General features: G+C 36.5%; 1 protein-coding gene across 2 annotated transcripts; it reads left to right on the top strand.

The window, feature by feature from the left end:
- The first annotated feature begins 272 nt into the window (after window positions 1-272).
- LOC107918082 (activating signal cointegrator 1 complex subunit 2) lies at window positions 273-5,553 on the top strand. 2 transcript variants are annotated; one of them, XM_016847588.2, is made up of 9 exons: window positions 273-815; window positions 917-1,076; window positions 1,159-1,220; window positions 1,376-1,470; window positions 2,060-2,173; window positions 2,332-2,397; window positions 2,742-2,839; window positions 3,139-3,557; window positions 4,114-5,553. In XM_016847588.2, exons 1-9 carry the CDS (start codon window positions 356-358, stop codon window positions 5,331-5,333), a joined length of 2,694 nt encoding a protein of 897 aa, XP_016703077.2. In that variant the 5' UTR covers window positions 273-355; the 3' UTR covers window positions 5,334-5,553. The 2 variants fall into 2 exon arrangements, with proteins under 2 accessions (XP_016703077.2, XP_016703078.2); XM_016847589.2 differs by lacking the exon at window positions 273-815 and having other exon boundaries at window positions 990-1,076; window positions 1,387-1,470.
- The last annotated feature ends 18,917 nt before the right edge of the window (window positions 5,554-24,470 follow it).

The following is a 24,470-nucleotide window of genomic DNA, read 5'->3' on the forward strand; positions in this document are numbered from 1 at the left end:
TTATTTAAATAAGAATTTGGGTCACTTAATTCTAACATTATAAAAGAGGTAGAGATCTAATTTTAATAACTGATAGAGATTCAGTTAATAAGATATTCATAACAATTATAATGTTTTTAATAAATTAATAATTGATTTTTTATAAAATTACTTATAATAAAATTAGAAGGAAGATCATTTCAGAAATTTCCAAATTAAGGTAGGGAAACTGAAAAATTATAACCCATGACAGCGACAACTATAAATTGAAAAACTCTGAAGTGTTTCAATCTTTCTTCCCTTTTAACACTGAGAATATATCTCAGCAAAAACAGAGGAAAAGTAAATAATTTTTTTTAAAAGAAAACCCAAAGCCATGTCTAATAGGTATACTCACGGCAATAGACAAGACGGCGACAACAGAAATAATTTCCAAAAATCCCAGAAGAAATTCATCCCCAAAAATCAAAATCAAAATTCAAATTCAAATCCAAATCGAAATCGAAATCGAAATCGAAATCCAAACCCAAACCCTAATCCCACCTCCCTCTCTAATTCCATCAGGCAACCCCTTCCCAAACAGCACGATGCTCCGCCTTCCAGCAGCCGTCTTCGCATGGGAGAGAATGGGGATTGGGTGCCAAACAGAGCAACTCCATCCAGTCTCTCTAACGGGAATTTCGTAAATTACTTGCCACAAGATGAAGCCGTGGCGGCGGGCCTCAGCGCGGAGGAAGGAGGATTGGATCCAGTGGAATCACAGAGAGTTGTTGACCTCTTAAATAGAGAGTTGGCTTGCTTGCTTAAGCTCAGTCCCAGGGAATTCTGGAAGCAAGGTATTTTAACTGATATTTGATCGTGTTTTTATCCTTTTTAAATGCATTTACGGTTTTTTTTTCTCTCTCTCGAAGTCTTATTTATTGTGCTTGTTTGCCAGTGGCTGGCGACACTTCTTTGCATGAATTTTTGGACAGCTTCTTGCAATTTAGAAGCAGGTGGTACGATTTTCCTCATCGCGGTGTGAAAGGGATCGTAGCAGGGATTATTGTTGGAGAGTCTGAACTAAGCCGCCGTGTCTTCATGATGTTGTATCGAATGTAAGTTTGAAGTCTTATAACTCTTTCTTACATATTCACCCTTTTATCTGGTAAATTGCAATGGACCTTCTTGCTATTTTAGATCTTCAAATCGGGACCCTGGTGCTAGAGCTGTCGATAGCCTTAGTGTCAACGACCATGCAGGTAGGTTGTCTCTTTTCCTTGTCTTCTTGTTGGAGGATGAATGTATTTTAGTCTGGTCACATGTGCTGCTCAATCTTTATCCCCAAAATTGTTGTTAAATTTCTATGTATAAGAGTATTTTATATGCACATTTTTTTCACTAATTCTTCCTGTAGTCATCTTGCAGGAGAAGAAATTGCTTGACTTGCCCAAGTTGTTGGACATATGCGCTATTTATGGTCATGAAAATGATGATCTGACTAAATTGCTGGTAAGCCTTCTTTTGTACAAAGTGATTGAAGACTTGATTTCTTTTCTTTACATGTTTTTAACCTTTTTAAGGCTTATATTTGAGCTAGTGTTTTGAAGGCAATCTGTTTTAATTCCCGCTGCAAGTAACTCTTCTTAACTAAGAATTTACTGCTTTCTTTTCATTACAGTTAGATTTTTGCTTGATAAGCTTCAAATCCATTATTGTCAAAAGGAGATGTTTTAATTTATTGATCCTGGAGATGCCTCTAATGGTCACCTAGAAATTTCAAATTGCAGTAAAACCTTTCAGAGTCAAACAAGGCATATCAAAACGGTTTAGATAAAAATTACTTCCTATGGTTTCTAATTTATGTAATCATATTAAATAGCTAAATTGCAAATTGGCCACGGACTTTTCCACCTTAAATTCATTCTTCTAGGATGTAAAGTGCTGCATGTCTATACACTTTTATTTCAAAGTATTCTGTATCTCATAGTTGTGCAAGGTAGGAGATTTCCTTGAATGCGTCAAGCGAGTCCCCTTCCTGCTCTTATTCAGGTCTGTCCTCTCTCTCTCCTGGTCTTTCTCACACTTGATTTATTTTCAGATTTCAAATGCTCTGAAAGCTCAGCCTACAATCCATGATAATCTGACTGGGGTATTGTCTCATTTCTTGAGTATTGTTCACACAATGCATGAACGCTGCAGCACATCTTTGGAGGTACTTTGTAATCTGCTTTGAGTCTTGAACAGTTTTTTCCTTGTCTGAGTGATATGTTTGACAGTTTGTGCATTTCTGTTAGTTTCTCCCTTTATCTGTAGCTTTGCTTAGTGATGACACTCACAATTGCTTTCTTATGTGTTGCTAATACTGGATAGGTCCTTCTCTCTTCTGGAAATCATGGGGATCATGGATTTTATCGGCTTCATACTGACTTTTTGGAGGTTTGTTGTTGTTATTGCTTTTATCATGCACTGAACTCACAGTTGGAAGATATTATGGCATTGTATTTTATTTTTAGGCATGATTTTCACCTGGAAAAAGAAAACAGATGCCCAGTATGTGTATTTTGAACAAAATAATTTTCATTTTATCTCAATATGAATAAACAAACATTTATAAATCCAGAGTATCACAGACATGTGTCAAGAAGGGGTGGAGAACTTGCCAAAACAGGAGTTGTAGTATTATAGGATGACCTCCTGAATCAGTGGCTTATTCCTATCTCAAGTTGATTTTCTCTGCGTCTAGAGGAGCTTTAAAATTATTTGATTACTTCTTGCGACAGGTGATGGACTTTATTAATGATGCCATTGTATCCATGGATGCTTTTATTACCGCGTACAGACCTGCAGCTGTTTTTTTCTCTTGCCCTGTTGAAATGAGGTACCTCTTTTATTACTGGAATTTCTATTCTATATGAAGTACGCTTTTCTTATTCATGCAGTAAGAACCGTGGATGTTGTAAGAAATTTTATGGTTGTGAGTAGATATTTGCACTGGACTTAACCTAACTGATTGTGGATCATAACTACTCTATGTTGTTATTGTCTTAATCCTTTTCTTTTGTTATTATGTGGGGAATTTCTTTGTGGATGTGTCCCATCTTTCCCTTTTTCCTTGTAAATTATACAGGAAGTTATGCTTTGATGCGATTTTAATATAAAACTTCTCTATCTATGCAGTTATGGAAATGAAGAATTGCTCACAGCTCTTTCACGTCTGCATGACAATTTACTTCCATCTTTGCAGCGAGGTTTTCAAATCAGTACTAAATCAGGAGAATTCACAATGCTAACAGATATTGCTATAAGTTTGAAGATGTTATCTTTGAGAATAGTTGAACTTGGTTGGAAACTATTAGATATTTGCTATCTTAGTGATGAAGTGTTTTTGGATGGACATCCTATTCCAACTGCATCAAAGATGTTTCCAGCCACAGTGGAAGATCCATTTATAAGAGCAGATATTTTAGTTCAAACTCTTAGGGAGATAAATGGAGTTTCATTGCAAAGTCTGGAGAACGAGAAACAAGATACTTTCCTTAAGAGTGTTGAAAAGAATTGCAATATAATGAGCAAACTTGAGAATTTGCAGAATACTGGTCAGTGCATTAATTAAAATCATTCCTTTACTTAAAGATTGAGATACTTCCGTTATAATCAATTTCTAATTCTATATACTACAATGGGAGGAATATTGGGGAAGAGAGAAGAAGGAACTTAAAATAGGCTTAGGTGCCTCTCCCCATAACGCTGGTAACAACCTTGCTGAAAACTGCTTAGATGTCAGCCTTAATGCCCATTTGGGAATCAGCAACATATATTTCCTTTTTTAAGTCTATGAATATGGTAATCATATTACAGTGTTATTTATTTTGTTTCTCATTGCAGTTATAAATTGTGCACTTTAGATGGAATGGCGTATATCTATTGTTATCTGATTAGAAGGACAATCATTATCTGAATACATGGTGGAGAGTGATTTATGTATTGCTGTAATAGTTGTGAACTGGGGCTTTTTCTTTTCTGAAGTCATATAATCATTAAACTTTTGCAGTGGAGGATGTCAATAGTTCACCAATCCTTCATTATTCTTGTTCGTTCATAAATGTGCTTGCACTCCTATACAGTAATTTGTATTTGACAACTTTTGTGCAGGGTGGATATTCATGGATGATGAACAGTTTCAGTATCTATCTGGGATTATGACGTTTTCAACAAAGGGCATTGCTAAAGAGCAAACCCCTAAACCCCCCATGTCAGCCCCGGCGACAAGCAGCAAGGTACAGATGGATGAAGATGCAGCAATTATGCAATCAAAAATCAGCCAAGTTAAAGATCTCTTTCCTGATTATGGCAAAGGGTTTATAGCTGCATGCCTTGAAGTTTATAACCAGAATCCAGAAGAGGTTATTCAGAGGATTCTTGAGGGAACACTTCATGAAGATCTGCTGGCCTTGGACACTTCCCTGGAGACAATGCCAGTGCCCAAGTCTGCTTCAACCCTGAGCAGGAATGATAAAGGGAAAGGGAAAATGGTTGATGCTGATAAAGGGAAAGGGAAACTGGTTGACACCATAGCGGTATCCTCAACCACAACTGTACCGGTAGTTAACAGACAACCAGTTGAAGGTCCATCTGTTTCATCCTCATCTACAGTTGGGAGGTTTATTAGGAAGTCTAAAGATGACTCGCCCGATTCTGCTACTCTTGATAGCAGAGATGAAAACGATTCATTAAGAAAAGTTGCTTTGATTTCTCAGTACGAGTATGAAGATGAGTATGATGACTCTTTCGACGACCTAGGTCTAAGTGTTGCAGAGTCAGGGGTGGAGGAAACTGAAATATTAAGTGACAAACTCATCTCGAACTTTGGAAAGAGTCAACCTGAAAGTTCTGGTCAAACTATGCCTAGTTCAAAGTGGGGCTCAAGACAGAAACCCCAATACTATGTCAAGGATGGTAAGAATTATAGTTATAAGGTTGCAGGTTCAGTTGCAGTTGCAAATGCCAATGAAGCCTCATTAGTAACCCAAGCTCAGGAGGAATTAATACATCGCCTTGGACGCGGTGGCAACCTTCCCCTTGGTGCAGTTAAGAAGCTGGTGGAGCATGAGGAGCAAACCAACCAGCCTGATGTTTCTGAAACAGGAAGGAGGGAACATACAAGGAACCCTAGGGGCAGAGGAAGAAGGGGAGGAGGAAGACAAAGAGAGTCGCAGGCGGAGCAAGAAAACCTGCCCGACAACACTGAAGCTGAAGAGAGAGGGAATGTAGGAAATCATCGGGGCAGGGGAAGAAGGGGTAGTGGCAGGCATAATAATTACAGGAAGGATAGGGCCATGAATAAGCATTTCTCTGGATTGACTGGTTTTTAGACACACATGAGACAGAGATACCCATTCCTATTCAAAGGGACCCTTATTTCATACACAACTTTCCTTGAAATCTATTTCAAGAATTGTAAGTACTTCTCTTTTGAGTTGCATTTTACGCAGGCAGTTGAGAATTCAAAATCTACATGTAAGTTCACCCCTTCACTTTGGATAAATTTTTTGTTTACTTATCGAATTCCATCTTTTCATGGAGGTTGATTCAGATTTCAGAGTATAGTTGCCCCGCATGATGATTTGTGTACTTATGTAGTGTTAGTATATTTTTGTCATTTAAAATATTTTAATATTTTAATATTTATATAAATTTGAACATTTGATTATTTGTTTTTATATAAATTTTGAAATGTTGAAATATTCCTATTTGTCATATTTCATAGGCTTAGCACACAATTTTGCTTTTGAACTTGACCACTTTTCTTATCTGATGTTTAAAAGAATATCTGACACAAGTTGGAATACAAAATTCAGTAATTGCAAAAATGTAAAAGAAGTTAGAAACCATACCAACCAATTCAAAAATAACCCATCAAACATAAAGACGTATTTAAGCACAATTCAGTATACGAAATTATTCATTAAACATAACAAAAAAAAAGGTCAGAAACCATATCAATCACAACAATTAAAAAATAAACCATTAAACAGAGTCATGTATTTAAGCACGGCTCAGTATAGGAAAATATTCATCCAGCATAAAAAAAAAAAGAGTCAGAAACCATACCAACTATTAAACATAACAGAAAAGTTGGAAATCATAAAAAACCATTAAACATAACAGTAAACATATTGAGTGTTGCAACCAATAAAACATCAAACAGGGGCAAAACAAGTGACAAGTGAACTTCAAAAAGGCCAACAATATACAAATTAAATGTTCTGCGTATAAATGTTAAAACATGATTAAATAAGCATTTCCATTCATTAATAAACATCTCTTCCAACTTGCCCTGCATTAAACAAAAATTTTGCAAGTTAGTGAACATCAAGGAATTGTAATAATTAATGATAAATATTCAAATAGCAACTTCATACTTTCTGCTTATCACTGATGACTGTGATGCCCTTCTCTTAGTCCAAGATTAATCTTGGAGTTATTAAGGAGCCAAGCCCAAGTCTTCTGTTCTCACCCTCCATAACTGTCCAAACTAATGAAAATATCTGGTTTTTTCCATCTTTCCCAACAGCAGCGAGTATTTCCCCCTTGAATGACCCCAAGCAATAGATCATCTACCCCAACAGCTTGTTCTTCACTTTCTCCCTAAATGTTTCAAACTTCTTAAATATGCTCCTTATCTCTTCATCCTCATCATCCAAACCAAGACAAAGTAATATTCAAATATCTCTTCTAAGTCTTGTCTCTACTTCATTATCTACCCTATGTGCCCCATTAACATCATGACTATTTTCTTCTTTTGCCCCACTTTCCTCTCTAACCCTATTTGACCATTAATACCATTGGTCTCATTTAACCCTTAAGGATCACTATGACCATCAGTAGTATTTAACCATTGGGGACCATTCATTAATTAATGATGGACCGATAGAAAAGTTAGGTATACTTGCAGCTTGTTCAACGTAAATATGAATGACACCAACACTGGTTAAATGGTTAACAAAAGTTATAAAAGCTCTTCATTACTGGGCACACAAAGCCTCAGTCACTGCATAAGGACTATTGTGTGCCTCTTTAAGTATCATCTATTGAAGCTCTTCATTACTGGGCACACAAAACCTTCCACAGAAACAGAGCACCCCTTCATTATTAAGTGCGAAGTCAACTCGCATTCCTTGTTCCACTTGGCAAACCTTATTCGCTAACTCCTCATCAGTAACTTGCTTCATCTTAATCTGCTATGACAATGTTGGTCTTACTTGCCATTCCGTGAGTAGACCCCTATCACTCATCACACCTAGTTGCATGAACATATATCATAGCTCACTCACAGACTTCTTACTCAAATCATCTGCTACAACATTTGCCTTACCAGGGTGATACTCTATCACACAGTTGTAGTTCTTCAGTAGCTCGATCCACCTTCTTTGTTGTAGATTCAATTATTTCTGTAAAACTAAATACTTGAGATTTTTGTGATCAATGTAGATGGTACATTTCTCACCATACAAGTAGTGTCACCAAATCTTCAGTGCGAACACCACTACTGCCAGCTCCAAGTTGTGGGTTAGGTAGTAACACTCATGAACCTTCAGTCATTTGGAAGCATAAGCTACCACTTTCCCTTTTTGTATCAGTATGCATCATGCCTTGTGTGAGAGGTGTTGTGTAACACCCCTTACCCGTATTCAACGTCGGAACAGGATACGAGGCATTACCGGACTTACATCACAAACAAACATACAAATCGAGTCATAAATTTGTTTCCAAATTTAAAACTATTTTTATTCAATCATAAAGTCCCTAATACGAGTCTATGAGGCCCAAAACATGCTTTGGAAGTGGTTCGGGACTAAACTGATAACTCAAAAATTTTTACAAAACTTAGAAACTTTTTACTATGAACAGGGGTCACACGCCTGTGTGGTTTGGGACATACCCGCGTGGGCAAGCAATGTGGTCACAGACGCCCGTGTCCCTAAGCCGTGTAACTCTCTGTTTTGCAAAGCATAAACAAATTGAGGCTACACAGCCAAGTCACACGCTCGTGTGCTAGACATTATGGTTAACTAATTTTCATAAAATAGGTGCAAACTTCACACGGTTGGGACATACGCCCTGAGGCCGAGTCCCTCACACGGCTTAGACCCACGCCTGTGTCTCTTCCCGTGTGCTCAATTCTGAGTATTCTATTTCTCAAAATTAAGGTGCAGGGGACACACAGCTGAAACACATGCCCATGGGGCAGACCGTGTGTCACACACAGTCTAGATACACGTCTGTGTGTCTACCCATGTAGACAAAATAAAGGCTATTTACCAAGCCATTTGTCACCCTCATTTCCACCTACACACACACAAGTTCAATGGCATAAATCATGGTATACTTAGGCAACCAAAACATCAAACATCAAGTTTATAACATATCATTTCGTTTTCACACATAACATACTTACAACATCATATTCTACCAAGCCAAACCATACCAAATTCACATCCACAAGTACCAACACAAATACTTTTATCATGCATAATTCTTCTTAGATTTCCTAGCATACCAATGAGCCAATCTCAACCATTCAAAAACAAAACCATTAAGTCATAATCAACCATTCACCAATCATTTATAGACCATATCATAAAAGAGATATTTGCAAATGTACGAATATACTTAAGCTTACAACCAATTTAATAAAAATGAGCCAATTTACTTGGCCAAATACTAAATCAAGCCTTTGACAATCACAAACCAATACATTTGGCAAAAATCATAATAACACATATAACAAAATGACCAAGTCCCTATACATGCCATATACTCTAAATGTTTAAGATCATCGATACCCAAAATGACAATTTGATAGTGTGATGCAATCTCCGACGATCTCTAATCCGAGCTAGCTTGGTGACACTATAAAACATGAAAAGTAAAACGGAGTAAGCTATATAGCTTAGCATGCTCGTATGAAGAAATAAGCTAATATTACCATGCATATAACATTCAAGTAACATAATATAAGATAATGCATTTTACCATAATCTAATGATCATAATTCATTTCCATCACAAACTTACCTTGAAATCGTCATTTCAAAAATTATTAATCATAAGCTTTAAGTACATACCTGTACCACATCGTAATAATTTCATACTTATTCTCATCTTTGTTGTACCCAATAAACCATTCGAAATAATAATATCAAATACTCGGGAAACCTTGCACACAAGGTGCCGCATATGTAGCCATTGCTACCTCTATCTTATAACACATATATGCTCGCTCTCGAGCCATTAACGGGCCTGCTTACATAAGCTGTCAGATAAGATGTAGCTACTCGGTGCTACTCACACAAGTTTTCAAGTAACCGCAACATATGCCGGTATACTCAGCCACCGGTAGGACGTACAGGATCAGCACACGGATCACATAACGTAAAACCCTGTGACATGTCACTTGTATCCCAATCATTCCTAAAGTTCAATTGAGATTTCTCGCTTGCCGAAACATTGTCGAACCTGTCCATAGAGTCATTTACACAATTCATGAAGTATTAAAGCATTTAAAATACAATTATAATAAAGCTTATTTAACATACGAACTTACCTCAGTTTCAAAAATAGTAAAAGGATCTATTCGTCAATTATTTTATTTTTCCCCCGATCTATACCCGAACTTTGTTTTTCTTGATCTATAATATCATATTTAAGTTATTTAATCATCACATTATTCAATATAGTCCAAAAACAGATTACGACAAAAATTACATTTTTGCCCCTAACTTTTTAACCTTTTACAATTTAGTCCCTAGGCTCGTAAAATGAATTTCTTTCGATTTCATCATAACCCAAGCCTAGTCGAATATTATTTGTACTCATAACAACCCACATTTTTCATTTATTCACACTTTTCTACACATTTTATAGACTTTTTCAAATAAGTCCTTATTTAACATTTTTATCGAAAATCACTTTACAAACGTTGTTTAACTAACAGCGAACATGCATTTTCTACCATCATACATCAAAATAAAAACATATTCAGCATGGGTAAAATTTTAGACTTTAACTTTCTTTCAAATTAGTCATTGAAATAGCTAAATCAAGTTACAACGATCTCAAAAATATGAAAATCATTAAAAATGGGATAAGAACAGACTCACAATCGAGCTTGAAAGCTTTGCCAAACCCTAGCTATGTTTTCTCTTGCAGTTTTTGGATATAGGGGAATAAATTGAAGAAGATGGATACTTTTATTTGTTAATTTTATCTTTATTTACCAAATTACTAAAATACCCTTAATGCATAACTTTGAAATTTCACCTAACCATGTCCATTTTTGTCCATCCTAAGGTATAATGGTCTAATTGCCATTTAAGGACCTCCAATTTAAAATTTCATAGCAATTAGACACCTTTCACTTGGAGAACTCAAATTTTGCACCTATTGCAATTTAGTCCTTCTAGTCAAATTGAGCAGTCAATCGATTAATTTTCCTAACGAAATTTTCATACAATTATTCTATCATGCTATTGACCTTAAAGAAATAATAAAATAAATATTTCTACTTCTGACTTGTGGTCCCGAAACCACTATTTCGATTTGACCCTAAAATGGCCTGTTACACGTCGCTATAAACCACAAACTCTTTTCAAGATACTGCTTGTGTCAACGATATTGGTTGTGTCAGCATAGATGCTTTGGCGAGGATCTCCTTTAGCTTATCGAAGCTTTTTTGTCTTTCATCTGTCCAGGTGAACTCCTCTTTCTTCTGGAGCAACTTTGTTAAGGGTGTTGTTATACTGGTGAACCCTTCAACAAATCTGCAAGAGTACCTTGTGAGCCCCAAAAATCTTTGCACTTCTATCACGTTTCTCAACGATCCCCACTACACAACGGCTTTGATCTTCTATGGGTCTATGCGAACCCCTTTAGCTAAAATAATGTACTCAAAACCGCAATTTCTTCTAGCCAAAACTCACACTTACTGTACTTTGTGAACAACTGCTTCTTTCACAGAATCTGCAAAGCAGTTTGCGGATGGGTGTCTTACTCTTCCTCAATTCGTTAGTACATCAGGATATTGTCAATGAATACAACTACACACCTATCCAAGTATTCATGAAATACTCAGTTCATTAGGTTCGTGTAACACCCCTACCCCTTATCCATTGTCGAAATAGGGTTATGGAGCATTACCAGACTTATTACAATAACGAACATACATATCTCATATAAACTCCATTCCAAATAAAAATCATTCACAATCATTCACAACGTCTCTAATACGAGCCTACGAGGCCCAAATCATGCATTAAGAGTGGTTCGGGACTAAACTGACATCTTAAGAAATTTTTGGAACACTTAGAAAATTTTACAAAATACAGGGGACACATGCCCGTGTCACAGGCCGTGTGGACATTCAAAATGGGATCACATGGCCGTGTCCCAGCCCGTGTCCGACCCTGTATAACTCTCTAACTTGGGTCACACGTCCAACACACACGCCCGTGTGACTAGCCCGTGTGCCTTCGAAATGGCCTCACACGCCCGTATGCCATGTCGTGTGCTAGGTCGTGCCAAACCTGTAGCGTATACTGACTTATGCCACACGACCAAGTCACATGCTTGTGTCCTGGGCCATGTGGAGCATACTGACTTGATTTCTAATTAAACACCAGGGGACACATGGTCGTGTCACCTGACCGTGTGTCACACACGGCTGAGACATGACCGTGTGGACAAAAATAGGCTATTTACCAAGTCATCTTTCTCACCCAAATTGCTTTCACCTACACTAAACCAAAAGACATATAACATGGCATAAATGGGCATTCAAACCAATCTCAACCAAGCCTAATCCATGCTAAATCCATACCATTAATCACAAGATACACAAGTATCACAATAAGCCATTGAATTTCATGCCAAAATTCACATTCTCAAATCATCAATATGGTCACTTTCATCTATGCATCACTTTACCTATAACCACATGCATACCAATATCATATTCAACCATTTGATACTCCAAATACCTATTCACAACAAGCATATATGTAACATCCCGTTTTTAGTCAAATCAGAATAGTGGTTTTGGGACCATAAATCTGAAGTCAAAATAATTATTTTATTATTATTTTAATGTCTATAGCATGAGAATGTGATTGTGTGAAAATTTCGTTAAGAAATTTTATTTTTTGAATGCTTAATTCGATGAAAAGGACTAATCGCGTAAAGTGTAAAACTTATGTTCTATTAGTTAAAGGTATTAAATGGCTATAAAATTAATTAGTGGAGGCCCTTATGTAGTGGCTAGTCCATTGCTAATGTTAATGGACATTTATGGGCTTAAAATGGATGTTTAAAATGATTATATAACAAGGTTAATTGTGTAATTTGGTAATTAAGGTAAATTAAATAAAAACAACAAATTGTATCATCTTTTAGTCACCTTCTTCCACCAAATTTTGGATGAAAAAAATCCATTTCCATGGTTTCAACATTTAGCCACTTCATGGTTTAATTGTAAGTCTGTTTTTGTTAAGTTTTTAATGATTTTTATGTTTTTGAGATCGTTGCAGCTTAGTCTAGCTAGCCTAGGGACTATTTTGTGAAACTGTTAAAGGTTTAGGGTTTTTCCATTGATGAATGTTGGTTTATTTTGATGTTTGATTATAGAAAATGCATGCTTGTTGTTAGATAAACAACATTTGAGAAATGTTGAAATTTTATGGTTAAATTGTGAAATAAATAAAAAATGTGGGCTACTAGGGACCTAATTGAAATTTGGCTGGCATGGGTTTAGGTTGAATTGCATGAATTTGCATTTTTATGAAATAAGGACTAAATTGTGAAAATGTGAAATATTAGGGGCAAAAATGTTAAGTTGCCTTAATGTGTATTTTGGACTAAATTGAATAGAGAGATTATTAAATAAGTTAATTTTGGTTACATTTAGATCAAGAAAAGTAAAATACAAATTTAGATTGAGGAAAGAACAAGGTTTCAGATTAATCGACTCATGTCACCGTTTTTGCATTCGAGGTACCTTCGTATGTAATAAGCATTATTATATTTGTGTTTAAAATGCATTGATATTGCATTAATTGTGAAAATGAACTTGCAGACATATTTGACGACAATTTGGCAAATGAGAAATTCCGGTTGAACCTTAGCAATAGATTAGGATACAAATGACATGTCATTAAATGTTATGTGATTTGGGTGCTGGTCCGTACATCTTACCAGTGGTTGAGTTATCCGGCATGTGTTATGGATACTCGTCAGCTTGTGTGAGTAGCACCATGTAGCTTCGTCATGACCGTCAGCTTGTGTGAGCTGACCCGTTGATGGCTCGAAAGTGAGCATTATATTGTGATACGAGATTGAGATAACTCCGGCTATATATGTGGCACTTAGGGTGCGAGATTCCCAAGTATCCAATTATATTTTCAATGGTTCAACAGGTATATCGAAGATATGAAATGGTGAGAAATAGATAAGTAACAGTACAGGTATGTACGAAAACTATATGAGCATCGAATTTATGAAAGCTATAAGTTTATGGCTATATATGTGATTGAATAAAAGTTAACATTTTGATTAAAGGTTTTGTAATATATATATTGTTCATATTATTTGATTACTGAATAATTGATGAGTTTGCTTATTAATTCATACAAGCTTACTAAGCTTTAGAGCTTACTTTGTTTAATTTTCCATGTTTTATAGTGATATCAAGCTTGCTCGGATTGAAGAATCATCGGAGACTTCATCACACTATCCAACTATCACTTTGGTACTTTTGAACTTAAGTATTTTGAGTATATGGAATGTATAGAGACTTTGGTCTTGTTGGTATTTGTGTTGTTAATGAATGTATTCATTTGAAATGGCTTGTAAATATTAAGAGTTTGGTTTAGTACATAGCCATGAGAGTTGGCTTAATTTGGTTGGTTTGGTTGTGTATATATATATGTGTGCATATGGCTTGCATTGTGAGTTTGTTGATGGATATGTAATGCTAGATGGTATTTGGTAATTATGGGTACTAAATGGTTGAGAATTGAATTTTGTATGTTTGTAAGATTAGGCTAAATGATGCATGTTTGAAAGTTATTATATTGTTGATTTGAGATTATGAGTTTTGGTATGAAATTAAATGGAACATTGTGGTATTGATGTGTTTTGTATTGGTTGATATTGAAATGGTATGAATTATGCTTGATTGACATTGGTTGAATGTCTAATTATGCCATGTTTTTGTGCCAATTGGGTTGGTTTAGGTTTGTGCAAGTTTGGGTAGTGAAATGGCTTGGTAAATAGCCTATTTTTTTGTCCACATGGGTAGAGACACGAGCATGTGTCTCATCCATGTGTGACACATAGTCAGGTTACATGACCGTGTGTCCCCTGGTGTTGAAATAGCAATCATGTCAGTATGCTCCACATGGCCCAGCACACGGGCGTGTGACTTGGCTGTGTGGCTTTAGTCAGTATATCCTACAGGTTTGGCACGGCCTAGCACATGGCCTAACACACGGGCGTGTGTTGCCATTTCTTAGGGCTTACGGGCTAGCCACACAGGCATGTGTGTTGGCCCTATGACCCAAGTCAGAGAGTTACACGGGGTTGGACACTGGCTGGAACATGGCCATGTGATCCCTTTTCAAATGTCCATATGGCCTAAGGCATGGGCGTGTCTTTAGCCGTGTGAGACACACGGTCTAGCCACATGGGTGTGTGTCCCCTGTAATTTGGAAAATTTTCTAAGTTTTGTAAAAATTTCTTGAGTTACCAATTTAGTCCCAAACCACATCTTAAGCATGGTTTGGGCCTCATAGGCTCGTATTAGGGACGATGTGATGATGTGAATGATATTGAATGATTACTTGAAATTTGAAAATGTATGTGAAATAAATGTTTAATTGTTATATAAGTTTGGTAATTCTCCGTAACCTTATTCCGGCGTTGAATACAGGTAAGGGGTGTTACAATATAAATGGAAATTATACAAAACATATCAAAAGGCCTTTTTCACATATATACATACATCACCAAACATGCCAAAATAAGCCAAATCACATAGCTATACGCATAACAAACCATTCATCATTTACAAGCCAACTCAAATGGCTAAATCCATTACTAACTTATACCAAAATAACCATAACTCCTATACATGCCATATAACCAAATACATAAGTTCAAAAGTACCAAAGTGATAGCTTGATAGTGTGATGCAATCTTCGACTACTCCCAATCTGAGCTAGCTTCGATAAACACTATAAAACACGAAAAAGTAAACAGAGTAAGCTATAAAGCTTAGTAAGCTCATATGAAAAGCAAGTAAAACTTACCAACCAACAGTTCAATAACATAAACATCAAATAATGCAATTCAAATTTGATCCAAAACTTAACACATACATTCAATCCAAAGATTAAACAGAATTTCCATCAATTTCTTTGATTTGATGATTGTATAGTTCACGTACATACCTGTACAAGCTCGTATCAACCTCATACTTATTCATATCATTGATATACCCATTGAACCATTTGGAATACTATCAGATGCTCGAGAATCTCTTACCTTAAGTGTCAATACATAGCCGAAGTTATCTCAATCTCATATCTCATATAATGCTCACTCTCGAGCTATCAACGGGTCTGCTCACACAAGATGATGGTCATGACGTAGCTACACAGTGCTGCTCACACAAGCTGATGGTCATGACGTAGCTACACAGTGCTGCTCACACAAGCTGATGAGAATCCGCAACACATGTCAGATAACTCATCCACTGGTAGGATGTACAGACCAACACCCAAAAAACATAACCCCTAATGACATGTCATTCGTATCCTAATCTATTCCTAAGGTTCAACCGGGATTTCTCATTGCCGAATCTTCGTCGAACATTTCCGTATAATCATATTCATTAACAATTCAGATATAAAGCATTTAAAACAAAATTACAATATTGCTTATTAACATATGAACTTACCTCGATTGCAAAAACGACGAAATAGATCGATTAGTCCAAAACTTTGTTTTCCCCCCGATCTAGATCCGAACTTCGTTATTCTTGATCTATATGTAATCAAATTTAGCTTATTTAATTTTCATTCTATTCAATTTAACCCATAAAGCATATATGGAAACTTTACACTTTTATCCATAATATTTCAACATTTTTTCAATTTAGTCCTTAGGTCATAAAAACACAAATTCATGCAATTAGGTCCCTACCCATGCAAGCCGAATTTCTCTTATTACCATAGCAGCCCATATTTTTCATTTATTTCATAATTTAACCACAAAATTTTCACATTTCACAAATAAATTCCTAATTGACAATTTTACCAAAAATCACTTTAAAAATGTTGTTTATTTAACAACAACCATACATTTTCTATCATCAAACATCAAAATACATATACATTCATCAATGAAAAACCCTAAACCTTTAACGGTTTTGCAAATTAGTCCCTGGGCTAGCTAGGTTAAGTTACAACTCCAAAAACATAGAAATCATTAAAAACGAGATTCAAAACGTATCATGCATGTAGAAAAATAAAAAAACCGAAGCTCCCTTCTCCAAAAATGACTATTTCAGTTGTAGAAAGATGAAATGAGAAAGATGATAGCCATTTTCTTTTCTTTTTCTTTACTAAACATTTAATTAATTATCAATTTACTAAATTAACCTTTAAAACTTATTAATATTTCAACAAAACCTATCTCATAAATGTGCACTAACACATCAATGGTCTAATTACCACTTAAGGACCTTTACTTTAAAGTTCTATAGCTGTTAGACACCTTTAGCTATTAGAATACCACTTTTGCACTTTACGCGATTTAGATTTTTTTTATCAAATTGAGCATTCAAACGATAAAAGTTCTTAACGAAATTTTCACACAATCATACTATCATACAGTAGAAATTAAAATAATAATAAATTAAATATTTTTACCTCAGATTTATGGTCTCGAAACCATTGTTTCGATTTGAATAAAAACGGGTTATTACAACTCTCCCCTCTTAGGAATTTTCGTCCTCAAAAATATTACCAGAAAACTGTTTCCTCATAGCTTCCTCAGGTTCCCATGTAGCTTCTTCGATATTGTGACATTGCCATAGAACCTTCACTAAAGCTATGCTCTTATTTTTCAATTATTTAATCTCTCAAGCCAGAATTCTGGCCGGTTCTTTGTTATACATCATATCAGGCTGAATTTCAATCTCTGTAGAAGAAATTAAGTGTGATGGATCTGCTCTATATCAACACAACATCGAAACATGAAACACATTGTGGATCTTTTCTAATTCTAACGGTAAAGCTAGTTGATATGCCACTGACCCTATTCTCTCAATGATCACATACGGCCAGATAAGTCACGGACTTAATTTTCCTTTGCAACCAAAACAAAAAATTTTCTTCAACAGAGATACTTTAAAAAATACTCTGTCACCGATTTGAAATTCAATGTTTTTATGTTTCAAATCCGTATACGATTTTTTTCGATCTAAAGCTACTTTTAAACTATCATGAATTACTTTTACTTTATCTTCGGTCTCTCTAACCAGATCAACCCTGTGAATCTTATTCTTACTAAGCTCTGTCCAGTACAATGGAGTTCGGCGTTTTCGACCATACAAAGCTTCATACGATGCCATCTTTATGCTCAATTGAAAACTGTTGTTATACGCGAATTCAGCCAAAGGTAAATATTTCTCCCAGTTGCCTTCAAACTCTAAAACACAGCAACGAAGCATATCTTTGAGAATTTGAATTACTCTCTTAGACTGACCATCGGTTTGTGGATGAAATGCAGTACTAAAGTGCAACCGTGTACTTAAAGCTTCTTGCAATTTCTTCCAAAACAACAATGTGAACCTCGGATCTCTATTCGGAATAATAGAAATTGGCACCTCGTGCAATCTAACGATCTCAAAGATGTACAGCTCAGCTAGTCTATCAAGCGAAAGTCTGTACGTACTGGAATGAAGTGTGCAGACTTTTTCAGTCGATCAACGACAACCCAAATAACGTCTTTCTTTTTCAGAGATAGGGGTAATCTTGATACGAAATCCATCGTAACTCTATCGCATTTCCACTTTGGTATCATCACTGGCTGTAGTAGTCCCGAAGACACTTGATGTTCGACTTTCACTTGTTGACAAACTAAACATTTTGAGACAAACTCTGAAATGTCTCATTTCATGCCCGGCCACTAGTACAACTATTTCAAATCATTGTACATTTTTGTACTCCCCGGATGAACTGATAAACAACCACTGTAGGCTTCATGTAAAATCTTCTGAATAAGCTCTGAGTTTTTCAGTACACAAATTCTACCTCGGAACATTAAACAATCATCGGATCCGATCTGATACTCTGAATCAGTAATCAACTCACACTGTACTCTTGTAGCTTGCAATTCATTATCACATTTTTTAGCTTCACAAATTTGCTAAAGAAATAATGGTTTAGCTTTTAACTCAGCTAAAAATTGAACCGTCATCAGATAAGGTTAATTTTGTGTTCATCGCCCATAAAGCAAACAAATATTTTCTATTCAGAGCATCAATGATCACATTCACTTTTCCCGGATGATAATCAATTATTAATTCATAGTCTTTCAACAAGTTGAGCCATCTTCGTTATCGCAAATTCAAATCTTTTTGAGATATTAAATACTTCAAGCTTTTGTGATCGGTAAAGATATGACACTTCTCACTGAATAATTGATGTCGCCAAATTTTCAATGCAAATACAATAGCAACCAACTTTAAGTCATGTATCAGATAATTTTTTTCATGCAGTTTTAACTGTCTAGAAGCATAAGCTATCACTTTGCCCTCTTGCATCAAAGCACATCCCAAACCGTTTAATGATGCGTCGCTGAAAATTACAAACTCTTTACTCGATTCAGGTTGAACTAAAACTGGTGCCTCAATTAACAATGCTTTCAACTGTTCAAAACTCTATCGGCATTTCTCGGACCATTCAAACTTCACATCTTTCTGTAACAATTGAGTCATTGGTGTAGCAATCATTGAAAATCCTTTTACAAAACGCCAATAGTAGCCAGATAAACCTAGAAAGCTTCTGACTTTGGATACATTTCTTGGTGGTTTCCAATTAACAATTGCTGAAATCTTACTCGGATCAACTCGTATACCTTTTGTTCAAACAATATGCCCAAAAAATCCAACCTCTTGGAGTCAAAACTCGCATTTGCTGAATTTAGCAAACAACTGCTTTTCTCTCAATGTTTGTAATACAATTCTCAAATTTTAGCATGCTCAGAATCATCTCGGGAATAGATCAAATTGTCATCAATGAATACAATAACAAATCCATCCAAATATGGTCTAAAGATTCAATTCATCAAATCTATAAAAACTGTAGGAGCGTTAGTTAATCCGGAAGGCATAACAAGAAATTCATAATGCCCGTACCTTGTTCTGAACGCAGTTTTTAGTACATCCCAGTCTTTAACTCTCAATTGATAATAACCAAACCGCAGATCAATCTTTGAAAATATTGTTGCTCCTTTCAACTAATCAAATAAATCATCAATTCTCGATAAAGGATATTTATTCTTAATTGTAACCTTGTTGAGTTGACGATAGTCAATACTCAGCCTCATCGATCCATCTTTCTTATTTACGAGCAGAATTGGTGCACCCCAGGGTGAAAAACTAGGTCGTGCAAAACCTGTATCTGTTAACTCTTGCAACTGAGTTTTCAATTCTTTCAATTTTTTCATAGCCATTCTGTACAGAGCTATTGATATCGGTGATGTTTCAGTACTAATTCAATAGAAAATTCAACTTTTCTGATCGGTGGTAACCCAGGTAACTCTTCTGGAAACACATCTGAATACTCACAAACTACTGGTACTGATTCAATCTTCGATTCAAACACTTTTATAGCCAATACATACGCAAGGTAAGCATCACAACCTTTTCTCACATATTTCTAAGCTAACATCATCGATATCACAACAGGCAACTCACTCGACTCAATAGATTCAATTCGAAGAGTTTCACTATTCTGACATTAATTTAATAGTCTTTCGTCTACAATTCACAATAGTATCATACAGAGTCAACCAATCCATATCCAAAATCACATCGAATTCATCAAACAGTAAAAGCATCAAATCAGCCAAAAAACAATAACCCCAAGTCATCAAAGGACAATTCTTGCAAACTTTATCAACTAGGACATCCTTGCCTAAGGGGTTTGATACTTTAATCACAAATTCAATAGACTCAACAGACAAACTCTTACTAGACACTAAATTCATATAGATATACGAATAAGTCGATCTAGGATCAATCAGAGCAATTACATTAGTGTCATTGAGAGAAAATGTACCGGTGATAACATCTAGTGACGACTCATCTTCTCGAGTGCGAATAACGTAAGCTCTGGTTGGCACTCGAGCTTCGGGTCTCACAGTAGAATCCTTTGTCGCATCTTTACTACTAGTCACATTTCTCATATTTTGAGGTGGGCTCCCTCTAGCAGCTCTTGCATTCTGAAATTTGTCTTTCTCGATTAACTCAAGGCAGTCCCAAATGAAATGATCTTGCGAACCAAATTTAAAACAACCTTTATTATTCATCCAGTAGTCTCCAAAATGCCATCTTCCACACTGTTGACACTCGGGTTTATTGTTTCTCACACTACCAACACTCGATACTGAAGTGGCTTGAGCTTTAGAACACGTATATTGCTTCCCACGATCTATATTAGAATATCCCACTGAAGCATCCAAATGATTATATGAATGCCGTGATTTCTTTGACGAAGAATGATATGGTTTACTCATCAACCTTTTTCTCAAATCTCTAGCTCGAAATTAGCTTTTCTCTTTTCTTTACCAAGTTCCTTGGCTTTGGAAGCTTTGTCAACTAACACAACAAATTCTTTCAATTCCAGAATCCCGACTAGAAGTCTAATGTCTTCGTTCAACTCGTCTTCAAATCTCTTACACATAATTGCCTCAGTGGAAACACATTCTCGAGCATATTTACTAAATCTCACAAATTCTCTCTCATACTCGGTCACAGACATTCGACCATGTTTCAACTCTAGAAACTCTTTGCGCTTTTGATCGATAAACCATTGACTTATGTATTTATTTCTGAACTCAGTTTGAAAAAATTCCCATGTGACCCATTCTCTCAGCACCATAGATATTAAAGTATTCCATCATTGATATGCAGTGTCTCTCAGAAGTGATACGGTGCATTTTACACATCCAGTTGGTGTGCAAGATAGTTCATCAAATACTCGAATTATATTATCAAGCCAAAACTTGTCTCTTGTAGGATCATCATCAAATTTACCTATAAACTCTTCAGCCCCGTATTTTCAAATTTTATCAACAAGAGGCTTACTTAAATGTAAAGTTTCCAAACCTTAAGGAGCTACGGGAACTGATTGGGGAACAGGTGGGGATGGAGGTTGCTGAGCAGCCTGATTAGTTCGGACAAACTCAATAAACCATTCGTTCATCATTTGGAAGAAAGCTTCTTTGGCCTCTCCTCCCTGACTACCTGATACAAGTCTCGACTTAAATTGCGCTACTCCGTGAATAGAGGCTGGCGCATTACTCTCAACATCATCAGCTACTGCTCGATTGAGATCCATTACTATATGAAAACATGGTTTAAACTGTCAGGAGATATCACACTATCAAAGGTTATATATGGCATGTATAGTTAGACTTTCACATATGCTACGTTAGTCCTAGAATCGACTAAACCGTAGCTTTGATAGTAATAAATGTAATACCCCTAACCCGTAGCTGTCGCCGAAATAGGGTTATGGAGCATTACCAGACTTATTCCACAAACGTACATACATTTCTCATACAATTATCAATCCGAATATAAATCATTCACAATCATTCATATCGTCCCTAATACGAGCCTACGAGGCCTAAGACATGCGTTAGAAATGGTTTGGGACTAAACCAATATCTCAGGATATTTTTGGAACACTTATAAATTTTATAAAATACAGGGGACACACGCCTGTGTGGCCTGGCTGTAAGGCCCGTGTCATAGGCCGTGTGGACATTCAAAATAGGATCACACGGCCGTGTCCCAGCCCGTGTCTAACCTCATGTAACTCTCTAACTTGGGTCACACGGCCAACACACGCGCCTGTGTGCCCGTCGAAATGGCCCCACACACCCATATGCCAGGGCGTGTGCTAGGCCGTGCCAAACCTATAGGGTATACTGACTTATCCACATGGCCAAGTCACACGCTCGTGTGCTGGGCCGTGTGGAGCATACTGACTTGATTTCTAAATAAACACCAGCAGACTTAGTTTCCATTCTATGAGCAGACCCCCATCAATCATCACACTTAGTTGCATGAACATATATCGCAGCTCACTCATAGACTTCTTACTTAAAGCATCTGCTACAACATTTTCCTTAACAGAGTGATACTCTATCACACAGTCGTAGTTCTTCAGTAGCTCGATCCACCTTCTTTGTTGTAGATTCAATTATTTTTGTGAAACTAAATACTTGAGACTTTTGTGATCAATGTAGATGGTACACTTTTCACCATACAAGTAGTGTCACCAAATCTTCAGTGCGAACACCATTGCTGCCAACCCGAAGTTGTGGGTTAGGTAGTTACACTCATGAACCTTCAATCATTTGGAAGCATAAGCTACCACATTCCCTTCTTGTATCAGTACGCATCCAAGCCTTGTGTGAGAGGCGTCGCTATAAGCCAAAAACTCCTTTTTCAATACTGGTTGTGTCAACGATACTGGTTGTGTCAACGTAGATGCTTTGGTGAAGATATCCTTTAGCTTATCGAAGCTTTTTTGTCTTTCATCTGTCCAGGTGAAATCCTCTTTCTTCTGGAGCCACTTAGTTAAGGGTGTTGTTATACTGGCGAACCTTTCAAAAAATCTGCAAGAATACCTTGCGAGCCCTAAAAATCTTCTCACTTCCATCATGTTTCTCAACGATTCCCACTACACAATGGCTTCGATTTTCTTTGGGTCTATGCGAACCCCTTTAGCTGAAATAATGTGCCCCAAAAACACAATTTCTTCCAACAAAAACTCACACTTACTGTACTTTGCGAACAACTGCTTCTCTCACAGTATCTGTAAAACAGTTTGCAGATGGGTGTCATGCTCTTCCTCAATTCATTAGTACATCAGGATATTGTCAATGAATACAACTACACATCTATCTAAGTACTCATGAAAAACTCAGTTCATTAGGTCCGTGAAAGCAATAGGTGCATTTTTCAACCAAAAGGCATCACCAACAAAATCATAGTGCCCATATCTCGTCTTGAAAGCTATCTTCAGTACATCAGATTCTTTCACCTTGAGTTGGTAATAACCAAATAGCAAATTGATCTTTGTGTGACAGCCCAAAGTTGACCCTAGTCGGGAAGTGGTTTCGGGACCGCTAAACCGAGTCACCGAAATGTTGAATGTGATATTTATTGTCTAGAATATGTAATTATGAATGTGTGAAAATTTCAAGCTTCGATTTAGTCGATTGCATGTGAATTTAGTCAATAGGACTTATGTGAGAAAATTTTAAAATGTGATAGGTCAATGTGTGAGGACCTATTAGTGCATGTGGACAAAGGGGGGACTTGCATGTCAAATTTCCCCCCCTAATGAGTAGTGGCCGGCCATGACAAGGAATGATGGGCAAAACATGTCATGAAACATGTTTTGTTAATGGAAGAATAAAATAAGGATATGGGTAATAAAGAAATGGAAACAAAAGAAAAAAAAAATGTGTGGTTGCCCCCCATTGCCGTGAGCTAAAGAGAAGAAAGGAGAAAAATTTGTGTTCATCCTTTCTCACCTTCATTTAGCCTAAATTAGAAAGAAAAACAAAGAAAAAAATTTCTCATCCTTTGGTTCATCCTTGGCCAAAAATTTTAAGGAGGAAAGAAGAAGAAAGGTGAAGAGATTCGGCCATGCATGTAGCTAGGCTAAGGTATGTTTGATGATGTTCCATGAGATGCATGCATGTTTTAGTTGTTAGCTTGAGTTCTACCTAGCCCATGGTCTAAATCTTGCTATGTGATGGAAATGGCACTTGACCATGGATGCATCATTCTTGGTTGATGTTTGATGTTGTGGTGATGAGGCATGAGGATGAGTTAAGATTCGGCCTAGGTGGAGGTTGTGTTAATGCCATTGCATGCAAAATATGAAGCTTGTTAATGATGCATGTGATGATGGCTTGATGATTCTTGAACCTCCTTTTTAGCATTTTTGTGTGAGCACATATGTGCATTGGTTGCTAAATGGAGAAGAATCGGCTAGCAAGATGTGTGCTAAGGCCGAATGTAACTTTGCATGTTAATGAGCAATGCATGTGTTAAATTGATGAAAAGGGGGAGGATGCTTTACTAGTGTGTATATGTGTGTATTAAGTGTTGAAATCGACCCCAAAAATAGACATGCATATTCG

This window comes from Gossypium hirsutum, chromosome A01 (assembly GCF_007990345.1).
Source record: "Gossypium hirsutum isolate 1008001.06 chromosome A01, Gossypium_hirsutum_v2.1, whole genome shotgun sequence".
NCBI classification, from domain to species: Eukaryota; Viridiplantae; Streptophyta; class Magnoliopsida; order Malvales; family Malvaceae; genus Gossypium; species Gossypium hirsutum.

Excerpts from the sequence above, each read along its gene's own strand:
- LOC107918082 (XM_016847588.2), top strand. The coding sequence starts at position 356 with ATGTCTAATAGGTATACTCACGGCAATAGACAAGACGGCGACAACAGA. Across the intron at positions 2,174-2,331 it reads GCTGCAGCACATCTTTGGAG|GTCCTTCTCTCTTCTGGAAA; the intron begins GTACTTTGTAAT and ends AATACTGGATAG. Across the intron at positions 3,558-4,113 it reads TGAGAATTTGCAGAATACTG|GGTGGATATTCATGGATGAT; the intron begins GTCAGTGCATTA and ends ACTTTTGTGCAG.